The following is a 20,332-nucleotide window of genomic DNA, read 5'->3' as shown; positions in this document are numbered from 1 at the left end:
TTAAGGGCTTACTTAATTACTTTAATGACTCTGGACAGGCTTTAAAATGCAGTCAGCGCCGAGGCTAAGGGGAGGGGGATTGGGGAGGGGACGGGGATTTGCAGGCAGGCGGCGGGGACGGGGATGCGGCGAGCGGGGCGCAGGGCGCGATGGCGCCCTGCGCCCCGCTCGCCGCATCCCCGTCCCCGCCGCTATTGTGGGACCATCACGTGTGTCCGCGGGGTCCACGTGGGGTGACACAGCTGGGCTGCCCCCGGCTGTATGGGGGGGGGAAGGAAGAAGAAGAGAGAAGAAAACCAACCCACCCCTTATCCCTCTCTCGCCCCCTTCCACCCTGATCTTTAATGCATACATTCCCCCGTCGCCGCTCGCCCCTAATCCTATGGGATCAGCGGGCCCGTGGAGGCCCCCCCCGGGGTCCCCCCCAAGAAGTGATGGCTTTATAAAGGGGCTCGGAGAGAGCGGGGATGCAGTGCCCAACCATGGCCTCCAAGCTCAAGGAGCGGAGGGTGAGCCGCAGCCCGCCTTGCGCGCACGGCTCTGCGGGGCCGCCGGGAGAATCCAGCATTGCCCCCTCACCTCCTTCCCCTTCATAAAGCACGCCCCCCAAAAAAAACCAACCCACCCGTCCCCAAAATAAGGCTGCCTTGCCGGGGCCGCCCGTGCAGACGGGGCGCTTCCGGACAGCGCGGAGAGGACCGGCCGCCGGAGCATCCTTCCTGGGTCCGCTTCGCGCCCGATGTCTCTTCTTGGAGTGGGGCCGATACGGGCTGCCCTGGAGGGGTCGGGACAGGGGCCGGCTGCCCCGACGAGGCCGGATCCGGCCGTTTTCTCCCCTCGCTAACGCGCCCCGTCTGTTTTGCAGAGGACGCCGGTTTCCCACAAAGTGATAGAGAAGAGGAGAAGGGACCGCATCAACCGCTGCCTCACCGAGCTGGGGAAGACGGTGCCCATGGCTCTGGCCAAGCAGGTAGGCGGGGGATGGGGGGGAGCAGGGGGTGTCAGCACCCAGGCCCTTCTCCCCTCTCCCCGGTGCGGAGCGACACCACCACCACTCCCCACCCCGATGTGAGGGGTTTGGGGCCGTGGGCCGGCGGAGCGCAGCCGCAGGGGAGATGTGATCCCCCTCTCCCCGCCCGCTGCAGAGCTCGGGAAAGCTGGAGAAAGCGGAGATTCTCGAGATGACGGTGCAGTACCTGCGGGCTCTGCATTCGGCGGAGTTCCCCCGTGGCCGGGAGAAGGGTAGGTAGGCAGGGGATACCTGGACACACACCCTCTAACCCCCCACTCCCGGCCGGACCCTGAGGAGCTCGGCTCCGCTGCCCTTGCTTTTCCAGCAGAGCTGCTCTCCGAGTTCGCCAACTATTTCCACTACGGCTACCATGAGTGCATGAAGAACCTGGTCCACTACCTAACGACGGTAGAGAGGATGGAGACCAAAGACACCAAATACGCCCGCATCCTGGCCTTCCTCCAGTCCAAAGCGCGCTTCGTCACAGAGCCCCTCTTCGCCTCCCTGGGTTCCCTCCCAGAGCCGGACTTTTCCTACCAGTTGCACCCCGGGCCCGAGTGCCCCGGGCACGGCCACAGCCCTGGAGAGGCCGGGCTCCAACCGCCCTCGGGGGGCCCCTTCCCGTGGCACGGCGCGGCCCGCAGCCCACCCCTGCCCTACCACCTCCCCGGCGCCGCTGTGCCCCTCGCCGGCCCCGGCCAGCAGCGCAGCACCTTCCTCTCCTCCGTGCAAGGGCTGGACCGCCACTACCTCAACCTCCTCGGCCATTCCCACCCCAACGCCTTCGGGCTGCCCCCTGGCCAGCACCACTCCGTGCTATAGACTCGACCCCGCCCGAAAACCCTATTTATGACCGCGGACACTTGAGAGTTACGCCCGGGCGCACGGGGAGGCTGCCGGGGCCATGGAGATGCGCGGCAGTCTCGGAGGGCTGGGAGCTCGGGGCCGGCCTGCCTCCCTCCCTCCCGGGGGTCTGGACCGGCCTTTCCCGCTCTCCTTCCCACCTCGGGGTGCGGTGCCTGTACAAGGGATGCCTTGGAATAAATGTTTATACCCGGCGCCCCTTCTTGTTTCCGGGAGGGCGCCCCCTCAGGGGGCGAGGGAGCCTCCCCCACGCACACCCCCAGGGGTAAAAACCCACAAGCGAAACGTGCTGGCTGGGAGAGCCGCCGGAGGGATGTGGTGCGTGGGATGCCCGCAGCATGGGGACACTCCCAGAACCCCAGTTGGTGCTGTCTTCCTGTGCGGGGATGCTCCCAGGGACACGCGTTCGAGAGGCCCTGGGATCTCCCGTGGGTTTTGCCAGAGAATTTCTCGGCGGCGCAGGTTGTTCAGAGGAGGAATAATGGGGAAGGCCCAAGACGGGGCGGGGAGGGCGGGCGGCGGGGACGGAGGTGAAGAGCACCGAGAGTAAAGCAAATAAAAGCTCTTGAGAGCGAGTCCTTCGAGACCTATCGGGGCCCTTTCGGTGCCACCCGCACCGGGCGTCCCCGGTGTCCCCGCACCCTTGGCAGGAGGGCAGGAGGACCCCAGCCGCCCCCGGGGGAGCCCGGCGGGGCCGGAGCCGCCGACGGGTAAATTAACTTATTCCAGTTGGGTGGAGAGACTTTGAGGAGGTTTGACCCGGGTTGTTTGCCCAGTCACAGAATGGGCTGACCCGCAATTTGTAAACCAACCCGACCCTTTATGCGGAGACAGACAAAAAGATCTTCATTACAATGAGTAGAAAGTTGAATGTGTATCTTCCATTTAACCTGTAAATACAGGAAAAGCTGCTATTTCAGATTAGTGGGGAAGAGGTCACACGGTAACGAAATGGGTCAGACAGAGGGGAGAAAAACCCCTCATTTCCTCAGGACACCTTTAGGATGGTGAATCCATCGAGAACCTCTTTCCTGCTCCATGTACACAGTGCAAGATGGGATGAGCCAAAAGCATTCAGCAGCAGCAGAATGGCTGGAGCCTGTTACACAAACACACATCCTGCACTCACCAGCGCTGGGTGCAGGATGTGAAGAAACTGCTACACAATTTTTATTCTGTAAGAACTAAGCTATGGTGAACCCCCTTTGGCACCAAGGCATTAACGATACAGCCTTTTCCTGTAAATAGAAGTTATTGATGTGTTCAGCATTTCAGTCCCTGTTAACAAACTTAAACAAAACTTTCCTTTGCTAAGTAGATTTTCTCTCTGGGATTAGCAGAGGGCCACCACGGTCAAAACTGGGGTCATTTACATATAATTTTGCAAACTCGCACTGGTCCATGACAGTCTTTGTATCTCCAATGTTGCTATTCTGGATTGTTTCTCTTTTTCCTTTTCTTTCTCATTTAGTTGTAGAGGATAAACCCCTCTTTGGCTTTACAATGACTTTAGGATAAAAGTCTTCCCCCTCTGCCCGTGAAGGGCTCTGAGCTCATCCCCAAAGCCAGAGACCCTGGCTTTTGCCCTCAAAATTATTTTGGCACCCAGTAAAGCCAGTAGTACTGAGGGATGGGAGCTGAGCTGCATGGGGTAGATCCTTGGGGGCAGTGGAGTTTACCCAGGACAGGCATCCTCTGTGTTTTGATAGAGGTCCGGCTCACTTGGTTTTACTTCATTTTACATTTTTGTGCCTGCAGGACAGAGGTTTTTAGCTTCCCCCCTCCTTCAGGCTCATTTTAGTTCTGCCATGAGCTGATGCCACGCCTGGTGGGAGCAGGCAGGAGCTGAACATCACCTATGCTGGGCCAGTTAAAAGCCATAGCTGATCCCAGGTGGGGTGCCTGTCTGAGCTGGCAATGCTCATCTTCCAACACGGCAATGCCATTTACTGGTGCCTGGCAGCAGATAGCATGGGAACAAACACAGGGGTTTTGTTCCTGAAAATAAACTACTTTAACTCCCAAAGCACCCAAAATAGTAGCCTCTCTGTTACGCACCTGCTTGGATAAAAATCCTGATGATGAATGACTTGCTGTATCCTTTCCTATTCCTTTCCTTCAGCTAGCAGCTTTCTCCTTCTTAGCCTTAATCTGCCTCATTTTGCCTTGCCTTCCTTTCCCGTGATTTTCAAGTCCTCTTTTCCACCTCTTTCTTCTTCTCCCTGTTATCTGAACTCCTCTCTTTTCCTCATGCTTTCCAAGCCCTATATATACTGCAATTCTTCTCAACACAGAAAATTATTGTACAGCACAGTCTCATCTTAGTAATTTCTTTATGTTGAAGGCAAAGAATCATTTTGGGGATCAAAGGACAGTTCTGAACCTGATACAGTATCTCACTTGTCATTTACTCAGGAAGTAAGTTTATGTAGATCTTTTTAATATTGCCTTACTGAAAACATCTCCAACTCCTTAATTTATCATATGGATTTATCTGCATTATCAGGGAAGTACAACATCATTAATTAGATCAATGAGGCAGAAGTAGCCTGTGCACAAACTCTCCACATTAAACATTTACATTTCAAACAGGCAACAGGTGAAGCCTGGAAGGAGGTGTTACCGTGCCACTCTTGCTACTTAAATAAGTAATAAATGCTTATGAATTTTTAGCATATATAACACAGATCAGAACTCTTCTTTCTTCCCATGGTTCAAAGAGGGCATCATTCAAAGATCTGGGGATTTGGTGGCAGTGACACCCTGTGGAGTTTCCAGCCTTGGAAACAGAGCCCATGGCACAAAGCACAGTCCCCAAACTCATGCCAACACAGTCATTCTGAGGACAACTTATCAATCAGGTCACTAGCTAATGAAAAAAAGAGCGTTTTATTTTATTTTGGGTCAGTGACCCTGCTGTGGCATTGGACCACAAATACTTGCATCAGTACATCTATAGGGTTGAACCATGGGTTGGGAAGAGGCAGCTGAGGGAAGGAGGAGGAACAGCACTGCTGAAGGCTCTTAATCACAGATCTGTTCTGGTTGTGGCGCACATGACAGCTGGCTTCCTAGTGGTATGGGTACGACCCCTTTCCTGCAGTACCAAAAGTCCTGCCAGTTTGTAAGTCTGGCTGTGCCACTGCTCTGTCAGATGCTGCTGCTGTTTCTCAGGCTCAGAGGTACCCCAGGGCAGCCTGCACAACTTGACCAGGGTTATGCCAGAAAAGCTTAGGAGAGCAGATGGTCTCAGGTGCCAGGGTACAATGCCCACCCTATCCCAAATCAGCTTCTTACTCTGCTACCGTGTTCTTAGAGTTAAATAGTGCCTTGAAGCCCAGATGGATGTTTTCTCTTCATAAAGTAATGAGGCATAAGGAGGAGACCTGTTTGCCCGTGGCTTTTGGGACAGCTGGGCACTTGTCCAACAACCCCTTTGCAAAGGCAGTCCTTCAGAAAGAAACTCTCCATCTGACAGTTCCATATTTGCTGCAATGCAGCATCTGATCCCACAGTTTGCTTCCTGCCTTGGGTGAGCCCATCCCCTCTCACATCATCATGTTTATTTCTAGCAGACTTGCCCACAGATTGCGTAAAGGCTGTTTTAAGAAAAGAATGGTGGAGTCTCTTTAAGAGGAGATGCAATTACGATAAGATGTATAAGAAAGAAACCTTAGTATGTATATGAGGTTAAAGCTCTGATACCTACCCACATACCGTACTATTGGCAATGTAATTTTTAATCACTGGAAGAACACATCCAAGTGCAGTCCTAGTCTATGTAAAGACTGTGCAGATAAATAATTAGGCTCTCTGAACAACTGAGTCCTGCAAGGCAACATGGAATTCATGACCCAGTTGTTATGCTTTTAGTGAACGTTTATGAAGGTAGTTTTACTTGCCTCCATCTCTCAGCCTTCTGTTGCTAGCCTGCTTAGACATTCTTCTAGGAAGTTGGAGTCTCAAGGTTGAAGTCTTTGAGGCTAAAAACTGGGTGTCCCTCTTTGGGAGCACCCACGTATAACCACTCTGCCCCTACAAAGCAACTTGCTTTGCCTTTGAAGGAAACACTGTGCCCGCGGTTAGTCCTCTGAAAGGAGAGATTAGATGGTAGTTTGTCCGGAGAGGGTTTGATCTCAGGATATCATGTTGAAGGAGACATCCAATTTAGATTGCAGGTGTGAAGTGGTGACAGCATTTCAGTGCTTTCTCCATGCCAGGGAGGAATGAGGACTATAGCTTTCGCACCTCCATTCTCTTCTTCTGGAGGTATATGTGGTTTGTATACCATATGCTTTGTGTATCATGGTTTGATACAGGGATTTGATACAGCTGTGCAATCTTAGTTCTTACACCATGTGATGCCACTATAGCTGTGAGTAAAAGTTAGGGTGCAGAGTTTTTCTGCCAGAGGTGCTAGGATGGAAACAATTTACCCTTACTATCAAACTGACTGCTGGGTTTTCAGGATTGGGATCTGTAGAAGGAACAGTAACAACACCGCCTATACAACAAACCCCACATAGCTTCAGTTTTAAAATTAGAAAAGTGTAATAGGAACCAATGGTATTCACCAAGCGCAGATTACAATACTTCAAGAGCCTCAGGAAACTTTGAGACAACATAGATTACATACAGCACAACTATATATTGGAGTGTTCTAAGGGAATCAATATAACCTGACTCCTGCATATTCAACTATAAACCCCCTTTTTATCATAGGATGTAATAATAGTTTTTCAATGCAACAGACTTTTTTCATACAGTACCTTCTCCACTCTTAATGATGAAAAAACATGGGTTGGGAGTTTTATTACTGAAAGTACTGTAAATTATCTCTGATGTCTGGAGAAGGAGAGAAAGCGACTGGAAAAAGAGCAAAAGTATACATATCCTTTGCCGCATAATGCCAAACCTGTTAGATAGCAAAGATCTATGAAAGCCAATAAAATGATGATTAAAAGAACCCCTGTTTACAGCACACTACAACTCACCATCTGCAGGAAAGGCAGTATGTTAAAATAAACAAGAGATTCCTACATGCTTGTTAACTATATGCATATATATATGGAGGTGGGCAAAGCTTCCTGGAGATGCCTGAAGCTACAGTTGCTTCCACAGGGAGACACAATGGTGTTGCATCAGCAGAGAGCTTACCAAACAGGTACATATTTCAGTGGCTCCTCACACTCATTTTATTAATTCAGCTATGCGCCAGATATTTACAAAGATACATAGAAAGTAAACAATCTAACCTGGTCCTGAACACACAATTAGTCTGATTATGAAACTGGCAGAACAGCTACAAAACAGGTCCTACTGCCTCTGGTACTCAGTGCATAAAATACTCCCCCAAGGCAAAACCCCACAAACAACAAAACCACAACTAGGCAGGACAATCTGTGCTTCAATGAAAGGCCAAACTCCATCTGTGTGCACACACAGGAGCTAATCCAACTCCATGAGGTCAAAGGATCCTCCTTTCCATGGTGAGGAGCTTCCAAGCAGCAAAACAGCATGCTTTCACCTAGTATTTCATCTTCTTCAAAGCTATTTGCAATTCTTTGTGCTGCACCTTTGCCTCTCCTTTTCCGAAAATTAATCTTCTTAGTAGCATTAATTTTCTTGGTCTTTCATATGCTCCATGCAGGTAGAAATTGTGCTACATTCAGCTTGCTTTATGCTCTCAGAAGGAGCTTCCACCACCACTTCACAAAGCAACTTACTGAATATGGCAAGCAACAAGTAGGTAAGACAAGCATCCCTGCAAGAGGTATATGACAGAGCTAGAAGCATAGGTAACTGGGAGAAATGAAATGCTGTTCTAGTCATGAGAATATTCTATGTTAATTTATAGCAGGTTTGCCAAGGGGATTTTTTTGGCTGTATTTAGCTAGCTTTTTTTAATGAGCTTCTTCCAAAAAAGATTTGTAATCAATTTGCCTTTTCAGATTAGGATCCAATTTAGAGAGAGAATGATAAACTTCACCCTCTTCCAGCAGGGGACTTTGGGACTAGAGTTCTGGAACAGAGAGGTAGCACCTGCTGCCAGTATCCAGCTTCCTAAAGGCCTAAGAGTCTTTCAGGCACTGTGATTTTTTTTTTACTGAAAAAATCAAGTTGATAAGTTATTTCAGGAAAATTATAACCATTTAGTAGGGCACAAACCCCCCATGAAAATCTCATCGCAGCTGGCCAAGTCATAAGGTGAGGAAATAGTGTGCTTTAGAGCCTGTAGGTAGACAAACATGCAGGATGCTGGCAAGTTTTGTTCCTTACCAGACAAAAATACAAGGATAGGATGGGACCAATGAGATTTTTTCACTCGTATATTTGGAAAAGTTATTTTGTACTAAAGCAACATCATACCATAAAGGTAAAATATTTGCAGTGGTGTGATAATAGAAGGACATACTGAAATTTATGAGCATCTGACTTTCAAAACTATTAGATGTCTCAAAGGTAGAGGTCTAAGACTGAATTCACCATTCTAAGCAATATTTCTTGTCGAAAGCGACAAACAGGCATCTCTTATAGGACAGTTTATCAGACTGATTCAGTTTCTCCCTTAAAAATGAATTGATTTTCCTTGGAATGTATCTTTCCTTTTTTGAATCAGAAGGGGATAAAGGATCAAGAGGTCGGATTCAGATATACATGCAGAGGAAAAATCAGGGCAGCTGAATCCCACCCTCATTGCTGCCTGGTAAGTAGCTTAATTTATCTGCTCGGATACTTCAGAGGGGCTCTACATCTCTATGCCTAAAAATCACATCTAATTGAAAGAAGTTTAGCCTCCAGTGACTCGGCCAAATAGAAACTTCTTCCATCTCATCTGCAAGACCTGTTGCTCATTTTAAAAGAAGATCCAACTTTTTGGGTGCCTGTTATGCAGACTGAAGGTGTAGGAAGTCCAGCCACTGAACTGAAACAGCCAGTGGGTGTTTAAGGGTCCCAGTGGCTGGTTATCCCAGATGACAGATATTTCTAAAGTATTAGTTGCATGTACTGCTAGAAGAAGTGGAAAGAAATTTGGGTGGGAAAAATGGGTGTTTACTATTTCCCCCCAGCAAGTACCGTTTCAGACAAAACTATTAGCCATCCACAAAAAGCCAATGTTCTTTCTGTGGTTGTCAAAATATCAAGCTCAGAAGCTTGAGCCCCTCCGTGGCACTGGCTTACCTCCGAGATGCCTGTATAATAGCAATGTACTTAAGAACTGGCATTTCATCACACATCAATACATTACAGGATATACAATATTTAATCCCTTATTTAGAAAAACAATACTTTTTTAAAGGATTTATCATCAGCTAGTTTTGCTGCTGAAGGATCTGCTTTGTGCGTAACAGAAAGCTTATCCTTAGGAGCTATTTTGGTGCTGAACCCCCTACTCATCCAGTTTTGTTACATTTTTGGAACAGTGCGTCATGTTATAAACAGTTCCACAACCACCATTTTTTCCTACTGACATAAATTAGATTTACCCACACCCTGACCACCAGGAAGGATGTCAGAATCACAGCTGAGTTTTTTCATAACCTTAAGATACCAGCTCCTTTTCAGGGTGGAAAATGCTCAGCAATGGGAAAACATGCAGAGCTCAAGGAGCAGCCAAATGTCTCACAAACTCCTGAAAATACAGTGTGCCATGGAATCATAGAATAAGTTTCTCAAGCTTGCAGACTTCACATGCTATTTCTGGCTGGATGTCAAACCTTCCCTCAGTACTCCAAAAGATGAAAAGTAATGCTACTGAAATGAGCAACATCAATAGATAGTGACTATTCTGAAGAAAAATAGAAATTTATTCTAATTATTAGCCAAATAACTGTGGACTTAACCAGCAAACTGATGTCTTTCTTTGGAAATTTTTGTAAGGATCACAGCTTTACGCCAACAGATATCAGATTGGTAAATTGATGCTTGCTCAGGTAGAAAATCCTCTGAATAAGGATTCACACAGATTTCAGAGGAAGCAGATTTAAGAGGAAAACCAGACTGAGGTAACGTTGTGGTATCAGGGGGATTTCAGAGGAACTGCTAAGTTAGGAAAAAAAAATAGTGGTCATAATGGTGCATTCTTCCAACCTGACAAGGACAATATCCCTGAAAATGGCCAGGACCAAGATTAGTTACCACAAAATTGTCACCTGCTTGCTTGGAAGCAGGACCTCAGCTGCAGCCCTGAGCTTTCATACCAAATGTTAACCCAGAGGGATCACAGTTCTACTCCAGTGGAAGACAAGCTGCTCTTCAGGACAAAAAGAAGTAGTATTGCGGCACCTATTTTTCTATACCTGCCCAGGACATCTTCCACCTATGCACTTTGGATCTGCTTATTTTCCTTCTCTTTCTCTGCTTCTTTCTCCTCTTTAGACTCAGAGCCCAGCCTGAGCTGAGGTCCCTCATCAAAGAGACTAGGCAGCCCTTTTCTGAAAGAGAAGCGTAACTGGTTTGCTCCTACCTCTCTTTTCAATCACACAATGTCTGTCCTTAACAAATATACCAGAGCCCAGGTGAATGAGAAACATCCCTTTGCTGCTGGCAAAAATTCAGGCTGTTTTTCTTTTTAAAAGGTAACCATATCTATAGCATTGCTGGGCAGTACTGTTTAAGTACGGCAGATCAGATGCTGTCCTGATTTATAACCTCTGCCAGCCTAAGTGAATGAAGGAGACAGCGACTTTGCACACTCCCTGTGAAAGGCAAGATGCCCAGATATAATGTGTATGAGGACATATCTTTAAGGACTCTTTCTAGCCCACCTGGCATGTCTCAAGAAGGCAACTCAGCCAATATGAGAGTATTTACCTTGCTGCTTGAAAAAGAATAAGCAGGCCTGGGCATAATGCAGCCCAGCCACAGCAGGCTCTCAGGGCTCTACCGCCTTAGTCTTGTAAATCCCTCTGACGATAATAAGGGTTGCATGAGTGAGACACTAACTTTGATTTTGTATTTTAATCACAGAGCTCAAAATGTGGAGCTTGTTGGCAGCTGGCAGCCTTGCCTGCCTTTCCACTGCACCCCACGGGAGCATGGCTTTAAAGTGCAGCAGCATGCTGAAGTGTCTTCTGTTCACCACAGAGCGAGGTGTAAAGCAGCTTTTAAGAAGACGGAGCATCTCCAGGTGGTTAAGGGCATGGAACTACGGTGAACGTCTGTGGTGGGCATAACCACGGGCCGGCAGGGTTAAAAGGGAGGCTGTCCAAATTCATCCAAGACGTGCAAATCTTGAAACACGTAAACCCTACATGCATCAGATAAAGAAGCCAGAAAGAAAGGTGCCCCCTAATGAGTTTTTTTTGCGCTTGGGTGAGCGAAAGGGGTGCTTTGGGAGGCTAATAACTGAAAACCTTCCAGGCTTTTGTCCGGAGAAATGGCAGGCACTTTCCATCCCTTTGAAAAAAAAGAAGGCCTTTCGGAGTCTTCACGAGAGATGTGGATTTTAAGGGCGACCTTAGGTCATACAGAACTAATCAAGCGAAAACAATAAGAAAATTAGACTGACAGTCAGCAAGTATCTGAGGACTTTATCAAAAAGAATTAGGAATGGACAAATTCACTGGGAGCAAAGGATCAGATCTGCAAGGTGGCATTGTGTGGTGGGATTAAATTATTTATTCATTGTTAATTTATTTATTTATGTATGTGCAAATGACCTAGCTGCTGCAGGTGCTGAGGAGTTTCTGAAAAGGCCCAGTTTTAGAGCCAAGGCTAGAATATTGGTCCATTTAACTCATTCTTTTCCTTAAGGCGATCAAACAGTGACTTTTATCTAGGAGATAGAGGAGGAAAACCATATGTGTACTGGGAATGATGTGGGCTCTGCGCAGCACTAAGTACCCAAGTATTCCAGTCTCATTCAAGAACGCTGTGCAGTTTAATGTCCAGCAAATTAGCAAATGAATGCTTATGTCAATATGTGAAAAATCCCTAGTTGGTTTAAACAGATAAAAAGCCTCTCGGGAAATGGCAGAAAATGCAGGCTTTCTCGCCCTGTCTCTTTTAAAGAAAGAAAGAGAAACAGTACTTATTAAGTTTTCCCCAAACTTACAGAAAGTTGCAGAAAACAACAACAGTCTACATGGATGCTGGATCTCATACATCCATTAAGTATTTCCAGTGCTGCTACTGCAAAAATACACCAAGCTTTTGCCAGGCCCTCTTTGAATCACACACTTGCTATTCAGAAGAAAACAGTTAAAATCTGGGACAGCTACAGAGCCTGTTAGATGCCATCCCACTACCCCTCTCTTAAAGGTACAGGAGGTCAAAAGCGCTGGAAAGGGTCCATCTTTCCATTTTGCACTTATTTATAAAACCAATCTCAAAGATGATATCCACAAACACCTTTTGTTTTTCCTTCTCCAAATTTAACCATTACTAGGAAAGGGTAAAAATTGTTATCTCATGTTTCCCTTGACCCAGCAGTGCAAAGCCACAGTGGGGACTCTGTGTACAACATGACCCTGTGGAAAAAAGGAACATGAGATCTCAGCATGGGGGTTGGAGGCAAGAAGTCACACATATCTAAAATGTCAGTGTCATGTCAGTTAATGCCATGTGATAAGGGAGTCCTGCTGGGTTTTACGTCCTTTTGCAGAGATACACTTGAAGGTTGGCTGGTAAGGCGGATTTTTCACTAAATCCAGAAAAGGACTGTAGATATTTGGCCAGGACAGATCATAATGGATTCTCTTTCTCCACGACAAGCATCAGTAGTGGTGCTGGGGATAGCAAAACTGCCCCATGATACACATCTTGAAATCAGACTGGCAGGTTTATGCAGAATGCTATCTCACAGGCTTCTGCTTCAAACATGGCATTTCCCTCCTCTTGGCCAGTTCTAGGGCTTCTTCTCAAAACCAGCCTTCTCCATGTTACTTTGGAGTAAGAGCTACTCAAGTGAAAAATAGATGGCATTTTAAAGAACAAATGTGTTTGGTAATACTACATTTAAAACATTAACTCAGATTGAAAGTTCAGTGAGTGAGTTTCCCAGGCCATGCAAAAAAAATCACACACAAGCCATATTGAAAGTCTGTTTGCTCCCTGGGGCCAGAAAGACCTCCTTTCTCCCTTGAACATTGATGTGTGAGGATGAATTTGGTCAATACGAATGCCAGCATGTCACTAAAATGCTGTGAGTTACCTTCCACAGCCTTTGGCACACAGTAACCAGGGAGCCTGTGGGGCTATGGTCTCACTCCATGGGCTGTAAGGGTGCATTTTAAAAAGGCTGGACCCAAAAGCAGAGTTATACAGCATTAAGAGCTCAGTCATCTCAGGAACAAGCATCACAGGCCAAATCTCTTCTTGCTCATAATTTCAAATGGATACAGTTGCAGCTCACAAGAGAAATACTTAGTATACAACTTCTCTAACATTTTGTGTTTGTTTCAGTGTCCGGTTATTAAAAGAACTCTTTCACTTCAGAGACTGTGGGGACCGGTACGTAGGATGCTAAGAAAGGCTGTGCTCTACTTGCATCTCTGCTATGGCACTTAAGGATGCACACAGGCACAGTTTCTGCCTCTGTTTTCATGCATGTAAATCAGAGATCAGAGCATCTATTACATCTGTATTTAAGATGTATCACATCTTACAATTATTAATTTGCCTTATTAATTTTCTTAATTCTAATACTGCCATTGGTTTAAGATTTGTCTTCACAGAGCCATTCTGCATAGAGCTTCTCAGTACTCCCCAGTTCAGGCAGCCAAGCTGTTGAAATCCCTTGTATTTTCACAATGCAGAAGGCAAAGGATGGTGCCAGAGATTTTCTCAGCTAGCCTTCAGTAAAGAGGCAGTGGAAGTCATACATGAGGATACCTGTTTGTACATAAATACCTACAGATATTGGAAATACGTCAAAAAGGAAAATTAGAAAAGGAAGGTAGCACTTCAGCAGCTATGAAGTAACATGAGGAAACCAACCTTCTCTCTGAGCCAGAGGAAGGCAGTCCAAGTAGGCTCTGGGGAAGTCCTGTCACCAAGTTCAAGGTGCAGCAGCTACAACTAGTTGTTAAAGACTTCTGGGATGTTTGCATTTTACAAATAACAGCCTTCACTGTGTAAAGTCACTGTGAAATTAATGTGCTATTTCTCTATTCAGTGCATGGATGTTTAAACCTCCTGCAGGGAGAAAAAAATTACAGCAATTAAAAGGCAGAGTAAGTGATGAGACAAACCAGAATATTATGCTGCCTTTCAAATGAAAATGTTGTCTTTTTCACAACAGATATTTCAAAATAGATCCACAGATCTTACTGAAACACAAAGATCTATTCTTAAGAAAAAGCAAAGCCCATGTAAATAGATGATCACTATTGTTGTAACAGTTTTCAGCAGAAAAGCTAAAGGTAAAGGGGGACAAAAATGCAGAAGATCATAAAAAGACATGCAAAAGCAGAACAATGTTAAGAAAGTTGTTATTAAAAAATCCTGTTGAAGCTGAACAGATAGTTTGCACTAATAAATACATCATGAAATGGCCCAAAGAACCCTCCTTAGAGTAAAGGAAGTTTGGCTTAGCTGATTAGACACTCAGTAAGACAAACACAAAGGTGGAAAGTGCAGTGTAAACCTGCCCTTTGGGGTCTGGTCCATGATGGTGGTGTCTAGCACACAAGCGTTTTCAAGTACACTTAACATTTTCCCTCCCACTCAAAATGCGCAAGCACTACTGAGTTAGTCCCCAGCTTCAAAATCAGAGGGTCTGAAACACTAGAGTGTTCTGAACTACCCACTCCCTGAATGGGAATGCTCTTCTCAGTTATGAAAAAAAGGGGAAAAAAGCCCATTTCTGGACTTTTTTTTTTTCAAAAATTACAATATTAAACAACCTTAAATACGTTTTGCAGGAGGGAGGATGAACCTTTAATATACTCACTGTGTGGTTGGTCACAATTTCTGTATGCTCTTTTATACAGTATAGGGTCTTCTGAACAGTGTTTGAGATAACAGATAAAATACTGAGAGCAGGAAGAAGTTCAGACACCCAGCAGCTCAGCCCTATTTAGGTGTCTTCAGGAAATAAACTGGGAATTAGAAAGTTGTTTGACTGGTACAGATGCATATTGCAGCCTTCCTCTCAAAGAATTTCCTAGTGGTCCTACATAATTTGGTTTGGTTTACTTTAAAGGGAAGACATACAGGGAAAAAAATAATGGAAGCAGAAATCATATTGCTGAATACCACCAGAACAGAGCCCCTTAAAAAGTCTACAGAAGTAATATCATTCTATAAAGACTCTGCCCATTCCAGAGATAACATACATGCTGTTTCCTACACTTTTATCTGGGATTAGCACATAAAAATACAATTTATACACAATCAAACACATTAACAATTAAAGGAAAGGGTATTTTCACATTTTATATTGATTAGAAGCTGCCAGGGAAAAATAAAAAGGCAAAATTTATAGATCAAATTTTAAATCTTATGGTAGGCTACTAAATGAAGGAAACAGCTTCACAAAGTCTCCCTGACTGCTGAGATGACGTTGCTGCAAACATCCAAGAGTTAATTGAAAGTCAAGTGTAAATACATAGAAAGCTGTATTACCCAATTCAGAAACCTAGACTAAATGATGCAAGAGTTTTGCCTAGAACTGTTATCATCTTTGACTCTTTTTTTCATGAGACATCCCCTCTAGAAAATCAAGAACAAAAGGAAAAAAAAAAAAAAGCAAGTATGGCATCACATATCCCTGGGATGGAGAACATTTCTTTCTTCTTCTTCACAGAAATACAGGAAGTCACAGTGGTAATTCAAAGCCGTGTTAGAAAACCAGCATGAAATTATGAAATAAAAATAACAAAAATATTCTGTAGGTCCTAACTGCTCTTGGTCTATTGGCAATTCATGTACAAGTGTCTGAAAATCAGAAACAGAATGTAACTTGTTTATTTTTATGTTCGTGGCACCTTAAATTAAAGGTTGTAGTGGAAATTCATTTTTATTTTTAAAGAACTGTCCAGTTATAATAGCCTAGTTGTCACAGAGAAATGGAAGCAACTAAATACCTAATTCTAAACTGTATGAGTAGGTGAAGCCATCCAAAGGTAGCAGTGGCATTATGCATGGGATGTACATTATGTACTCCTGGCCCGGAATGATTTGAACTGTCATGCTTCAACTGCCCCAGCAGCTGAAATTAGAGGAGTCAGGCACCCAAGTGCAACTGTCTGTGCCTGAGGCACCAGGTCACTAACAGCAATGAGATCAATAGTAAGATGGCTGGTACACACAAGAAAAGGGATGTGGCAGGTGTATCTTCCCATGGGCTGGCACTTTTAAGATTCCTTGGTCTGTAATTGCTTCAGACCTTCAAGTTCATTCAGTTTGATTTATATGAGAATAAGATGGAGCAAAATCTGAATAGCAGAATTATGAAAAAGGCACAAACCAACACCCCATTTACAATATGACTGCTTCAAACTTTTGGCCAGACTCAAATCAAAACTACTTGGTTTTGCCTGGATTAAAACTAGATCAGAACACCCTGAGATGTGCACAGACCAAGTGCAACTAGGACACAGCACCTCACATGCCTCTACATTTCACTGTAAGTAAAACGGGTAAGGACTGGGGAAGACGCACTGGAAAATTGAAAGATCTATTGTGTTTCTATTTTTGTACGAAACTTGCTTGGCATGTGCTGCTGACTGCTGCCTGCGCATCCACATGCTGTCGTCTGATGGCTCAGGAATGCAAGTGGGACATGACAGTTCAAGCAGGACGTCAGCTCCTGAGGCTGTGCCAGACAGCTCTAGCAGAAGCTGTGCTACAGCCTGGAATGAGACTGCTTTTGTGCACTTATTTCCAGTTTAGCTCATGCTGCTTGGGCATGTCATGTACCTGAGGATGGACCCTTCTGTTTGCTCCTTAAACTCCTGTTGATATTGGACAGTTTGGTTTAAAATATCTTACAGCAGCCTTAAGTCCGTCTTAAAGTTTCATCAGCTAGAAGGGCTCTCCCTCCCACATTTTCAGTCCCCTGCCTCACCAGGTCACTCTCCAGACCAAGGCTCACAAGAGTCCAGGTCCCCCTGGCCACCATTAGCTGCCTCCCTTCTCCCTCTGCTCTGCAGTGTACAGCAAAGAGATGCACCAGCAGAAGTACTATGCCCACCAAAGATTTCTCTGCAGAGAGGGGCTATCCAGATGCAAACTAGAGTGGCTTTCCAGATATTTAAGTAATGTTTAAGATCTACCCAATTATAAGACAGAACAGCTAAGGTGGGGAAGAAATTTCACATGAATAAATAGCAGGAAACTTAAGGTTAAATGTAAACATGCGGAATGGGCAGGGAAATGGCATTTTGTTTAAGGCTGCCCTCGGTCATGAGCTAGTTGAGGTCTGAACACTGGTAATGTCAATGTCAGGAAATTTGGCAGGGGAAAGCGCTGCTGCTGCAAGTGCTGGACTTCTACCAGAGCTCCCATACTTGGGGCTGGCAGAATGGGATAGCGTTTCATCTGCTGTTTTAAAGCACCCATAGCCATCTCATGGAGAATGCAACGCACTGTATCTGACAGCACCTATAACCAAACAGAAAATAAAAGAAAACAAAACCCCCCAGAACAACCCCTCCACTTTCCCACCACAAATCATCGGGGGCAAAGTGCGGATGTTCCCTTCTGCTCGCACACCACATCCTTCCTCGCCGCAGCAAACCCCTCGCCGCTCCCCCTGCTGCTCAGCCCCGCGGGCCGGGCCGGGCCGGGCCGGGCCGGTGCAGGTGCACGGGACCGCTGCGCCCCCTGCAGCTCCCGGCGCGGCAGCGGCGGCGGCCGAACCCCTCTGCAGGCAGCTGCGGCGGTCACCGCGTACCCTACTGCAGCTGCCTCGTGGCTCGCAGAGGGGCGGGAAGGAAGGAACGGTTTTGGCTGAACCACTTCTGTTTCCGGCCTGCAAAAATTACTAAGTCGGAGGTCGCCTTCTCAGCCCATCTGTAAACCCCAGCCTTGGCGTTTTATGCCACCACAAGTAACTAATATGACTGCTTCACACGTCTTCCCGCTGCCAAGAAGAAATGCTGCAAACCCTATTTTTGATCTAAAACTCATCTCAGACTTCTGGAGGAATAAGAAAGAAGCCAAGCCGTGGATTTGAAACTTATTTGCTGTGGAAAGCTCTGCCAAAAGACACCCTCTGCTTTTCTGTCAGGCCCCGTATTTCCACCTCGTTCTACAGCTGCTGAGACTGAGGTCAAGTGATATGTCACTCTGTCAGATCACACAGTGAGTCAGTGGCTCTTCCCGGATTAGAACGATTCCACAAGGCCTTCTGAAAAGATTTGTAACAAATGTCAGCGCCAACCGTTCACTGCTTAAAGCATATGTTTAAAGCTCTTAGACATCTCAGTCAAAAGGTATTGTAAATATAGGGACAAAGCTAGTAAATGCTTCGTTGTGGAGTTTTAATAATGGCAAACCAGAATCTAGCAGGGATTAAGAAAAAAACTGAAACAGGTCACTTTTAAGCAAGGAATATGTGCTCTGTTTTGGAGCCCTTCCAAGATCAGGAAAGGATTTGAGGTTTTTCCCCTCCAGTAGTAACCAAAATGGTCAAGATGCTAGTGGTAATGTCACAGGGGAGGAGGGCACAAAGTAGCTCGAATATAACTTCCTCTTTCTTGCTTGTTAGCATTCCTGGGCATTGTTTTCAGTATCTTTTTTTGTGATTAAAAAAAAAGAACTGAAATGGCCATTCTGTTATGCACAACACAGACAAAAATGCCTTGACATAATTCTTTACTACTGTCATCAAAATACAAGAAATTTCCTTGCAGAAATCTTACATGCGTAGAGATTAAATGTAATTTTAAAGTTATATCAAAACCTCCTACACAACTGCACCCCTTTATAATGTCATCTTACCAGGAAAAAAGTATTCCAGCTATTTAGAAAAAGGCCATGACAAGGCCCACACATGACTCAGGTCCCGCTGGCAACTTGTTTGAGGTTTAGAAGGAAGGTAGAGGTTTAGAATGGTGTAGAAGGAGTGTGACTAATGTGCTGGTTCTGTAAGCAGAACCTAAAAAGAAGCAAAGATAAAGCTGGGAAGACTAAAGTGAACTTCTCTTTCGAAATCTCTGGACAGGTCAAACTAAGATAATATCAATAGATGTACATAACAAAGGAAATGTTCATTGTACCATGTGAAATCTTCCCATACTGTCATTCCATGCTGTTTTCTAAGAAACCTGGTCTCTCTGAGCTTCTCTCAAATATCAATCACATTGTGCTGCTCTTTATGCCTGAAATGGTCTATTAAAAACATGGTGGTGAAGTAACCTGAAAGTTTACTCTAAGACAGGGAAGGATGAGGGTAAAAGAAAAAAAATCTTTAGACTGAACTTCTTGATATTTACCAAAACCACCAAAAGCTGACAAATCTTGTAGAGATTTGTACCTGCTTGCAGAGAACACCTTGAAAACTCAAAGGAATGCTTATTCCTTAGGAATGTCTTTGTTTTATGGTGACTGATATACTCAAAAGGGCAATGGTTATTTTGGGATGTAATGCTCGATATTTTGGCTCTCTTACCTACTAACAGGCTAACAGACTAAAAGACCAAAAGGGGCAGATGCTGACCTCTTTTCTGTACAGAGGGTCACTGAATGAGTTAAGCAAGAGGAAGCAATGAAGGATCTATCTGTATAAGCACACTGGACTTGGTGACATTGGATTCTGGCTGTAAGATGAGCTGCCCTTCACTGAAGCTGGCTCTCCTTCAATCTTACCAATAAAATCTGCAAAAATTACTATATTGCACAGCCTTAAGCTCAGCTCCACACTCATCCTGTTAAAGTGGTGACAACCCTGGCATCATAAAAAAGCCAACACCAGCTTTTAAAGTGCTGCCAGAGGTGAAAGGAGAGGTCCTGAAACACATTTCTTGTGGATCCTTGTGTTCTGGATATTTTTTTCCCTTTGGACTGAGAAGCCTTTTTCCCATAATCCAGCATTACATGTTTTTCTCTGTCTAGGTTTTACACTCATCTCCATGAGCTATGTAAAATGCTGATGGGGTTTTATTTTAGTTCCTTCATAAACTGTGAAGACAGACTTTAAATGGTAAAGTGTTTAAACTACGAGTCTTTTCACACATTGCAATGAAGCAAGCAGGACTTCCTCTAAAAAAAAGAAACCCACAGCTGTTCCATTGCTGTTTCTTGATGCTACCCCATCAAAGTCCTCCTTTGAGGCAAAAATACTCCCACAGTGCCTTCAGATTTTGCCATGCTTTTTTACTTTGTGCAATGCTTTTCTCAGTAAATGGTCCATAACAACATTAAAACTGGCAGAACTAGATCCAAGATATTAATACCATGGTGATAAACATCCCGTCAAATAGCATACAACTTGCAAGTACTGAACAAGTGATGAACATGACACTTGTGGTTTTAAGCAACTGAAAATGTTGCCAAATGCCTCCTCTT

General features: G+C 45.2%; 1 protein-coding gene and 2 long non-coding RNA genes across 4 annotated transcripts in view; 1 reads left to right on the top strand and 2 right to left on the bottom strand.

Moving 5' to 3' along the window:
- Window positions 1–205: 205 nt before the first annotated feature.
- Window positions 206–1,933, top strand: HELT (helt bHLH transcription factor). Of its 2 annotated transcripts, none has more exons than XM_057420315.1 (4): window positions 206–509; window positions 866–970; window positions 1,146–1,242; window positions 1,338–1,933. In XM_057420315.1, the coding sequence occupies exons 1-4, from the start codon at window positions 468–470 to the stop codon at window positions 1,832–1,834; spliced, it is 741 nt and encodes a 246-aa protein (XP_057276298.1). In that variant the 5' UTR covers window positions 206–467; the 3' UTR covers window positions 1,835–1,933. The 2 variants fall into 2 exon arrangements, with proteins under 2 accessions (XP_057276298.1, XP_057276299.1); XM_057420316.1 differs by having other exon boundaries at window positions 208–509; window positions 1,341–1,933.
- An 11,507-nt stretch (window positions 1,934–13,440) lies between these two features.
- On the bottom strand, window positions 13,441–18,560 carry LOC130605112 (uncharacterized). Its single transcript, XR_008973617.1, has 2 exons — window positions 18,069–18,560; window positions 13,441–17,425 (listed from the first exon to the last, which is right to left on the bottom strand). It is a non-coding gene; the product is annotated as an uncharacterized LOC130605112 (long non-coding RNA).
- A 519-nt stretch (window positions 18,561–19,079) lies between these two features.
- The window catches only part of LOC130605111 (uncharacterized), a 32,223-nt gene continuing 30,970 nt past the window's right edge, over window positions 19,080–20,332 (bottom strand). The window contains exon 3 of the long non-coding RNA XR_008973616.1: window positions 19,080–19,183. This is a non-coding gene — a long non-coding RNA (uncharacterized LOC130605111). The remainder of the gene's footprint in view (window positions 19,184–20,332) is intronic.

The sequence above is a fragment of the Pezoporus wallicus genome, unplaced genomic scaffold, assembly GCF_028554395.1.
Source record: "Pezoporus wallicus isolate ANWC-B61680 ecotype Strahan unplaced genomic scaffold, APGP_CSIRO_Pwel_v1 contig_5552, whole genome shotgun sequence".
Taxonomy (NCBI): domain Eukaryota; kingdom Metazoa; phylum Chordata; class Aves; order Psittaciformes; family Psittacidae; genus Pezoporus; species Pezoporus wallicus.
This window is presented reverse-complemented; position numbering and strand designations above follow the sequence as displayed.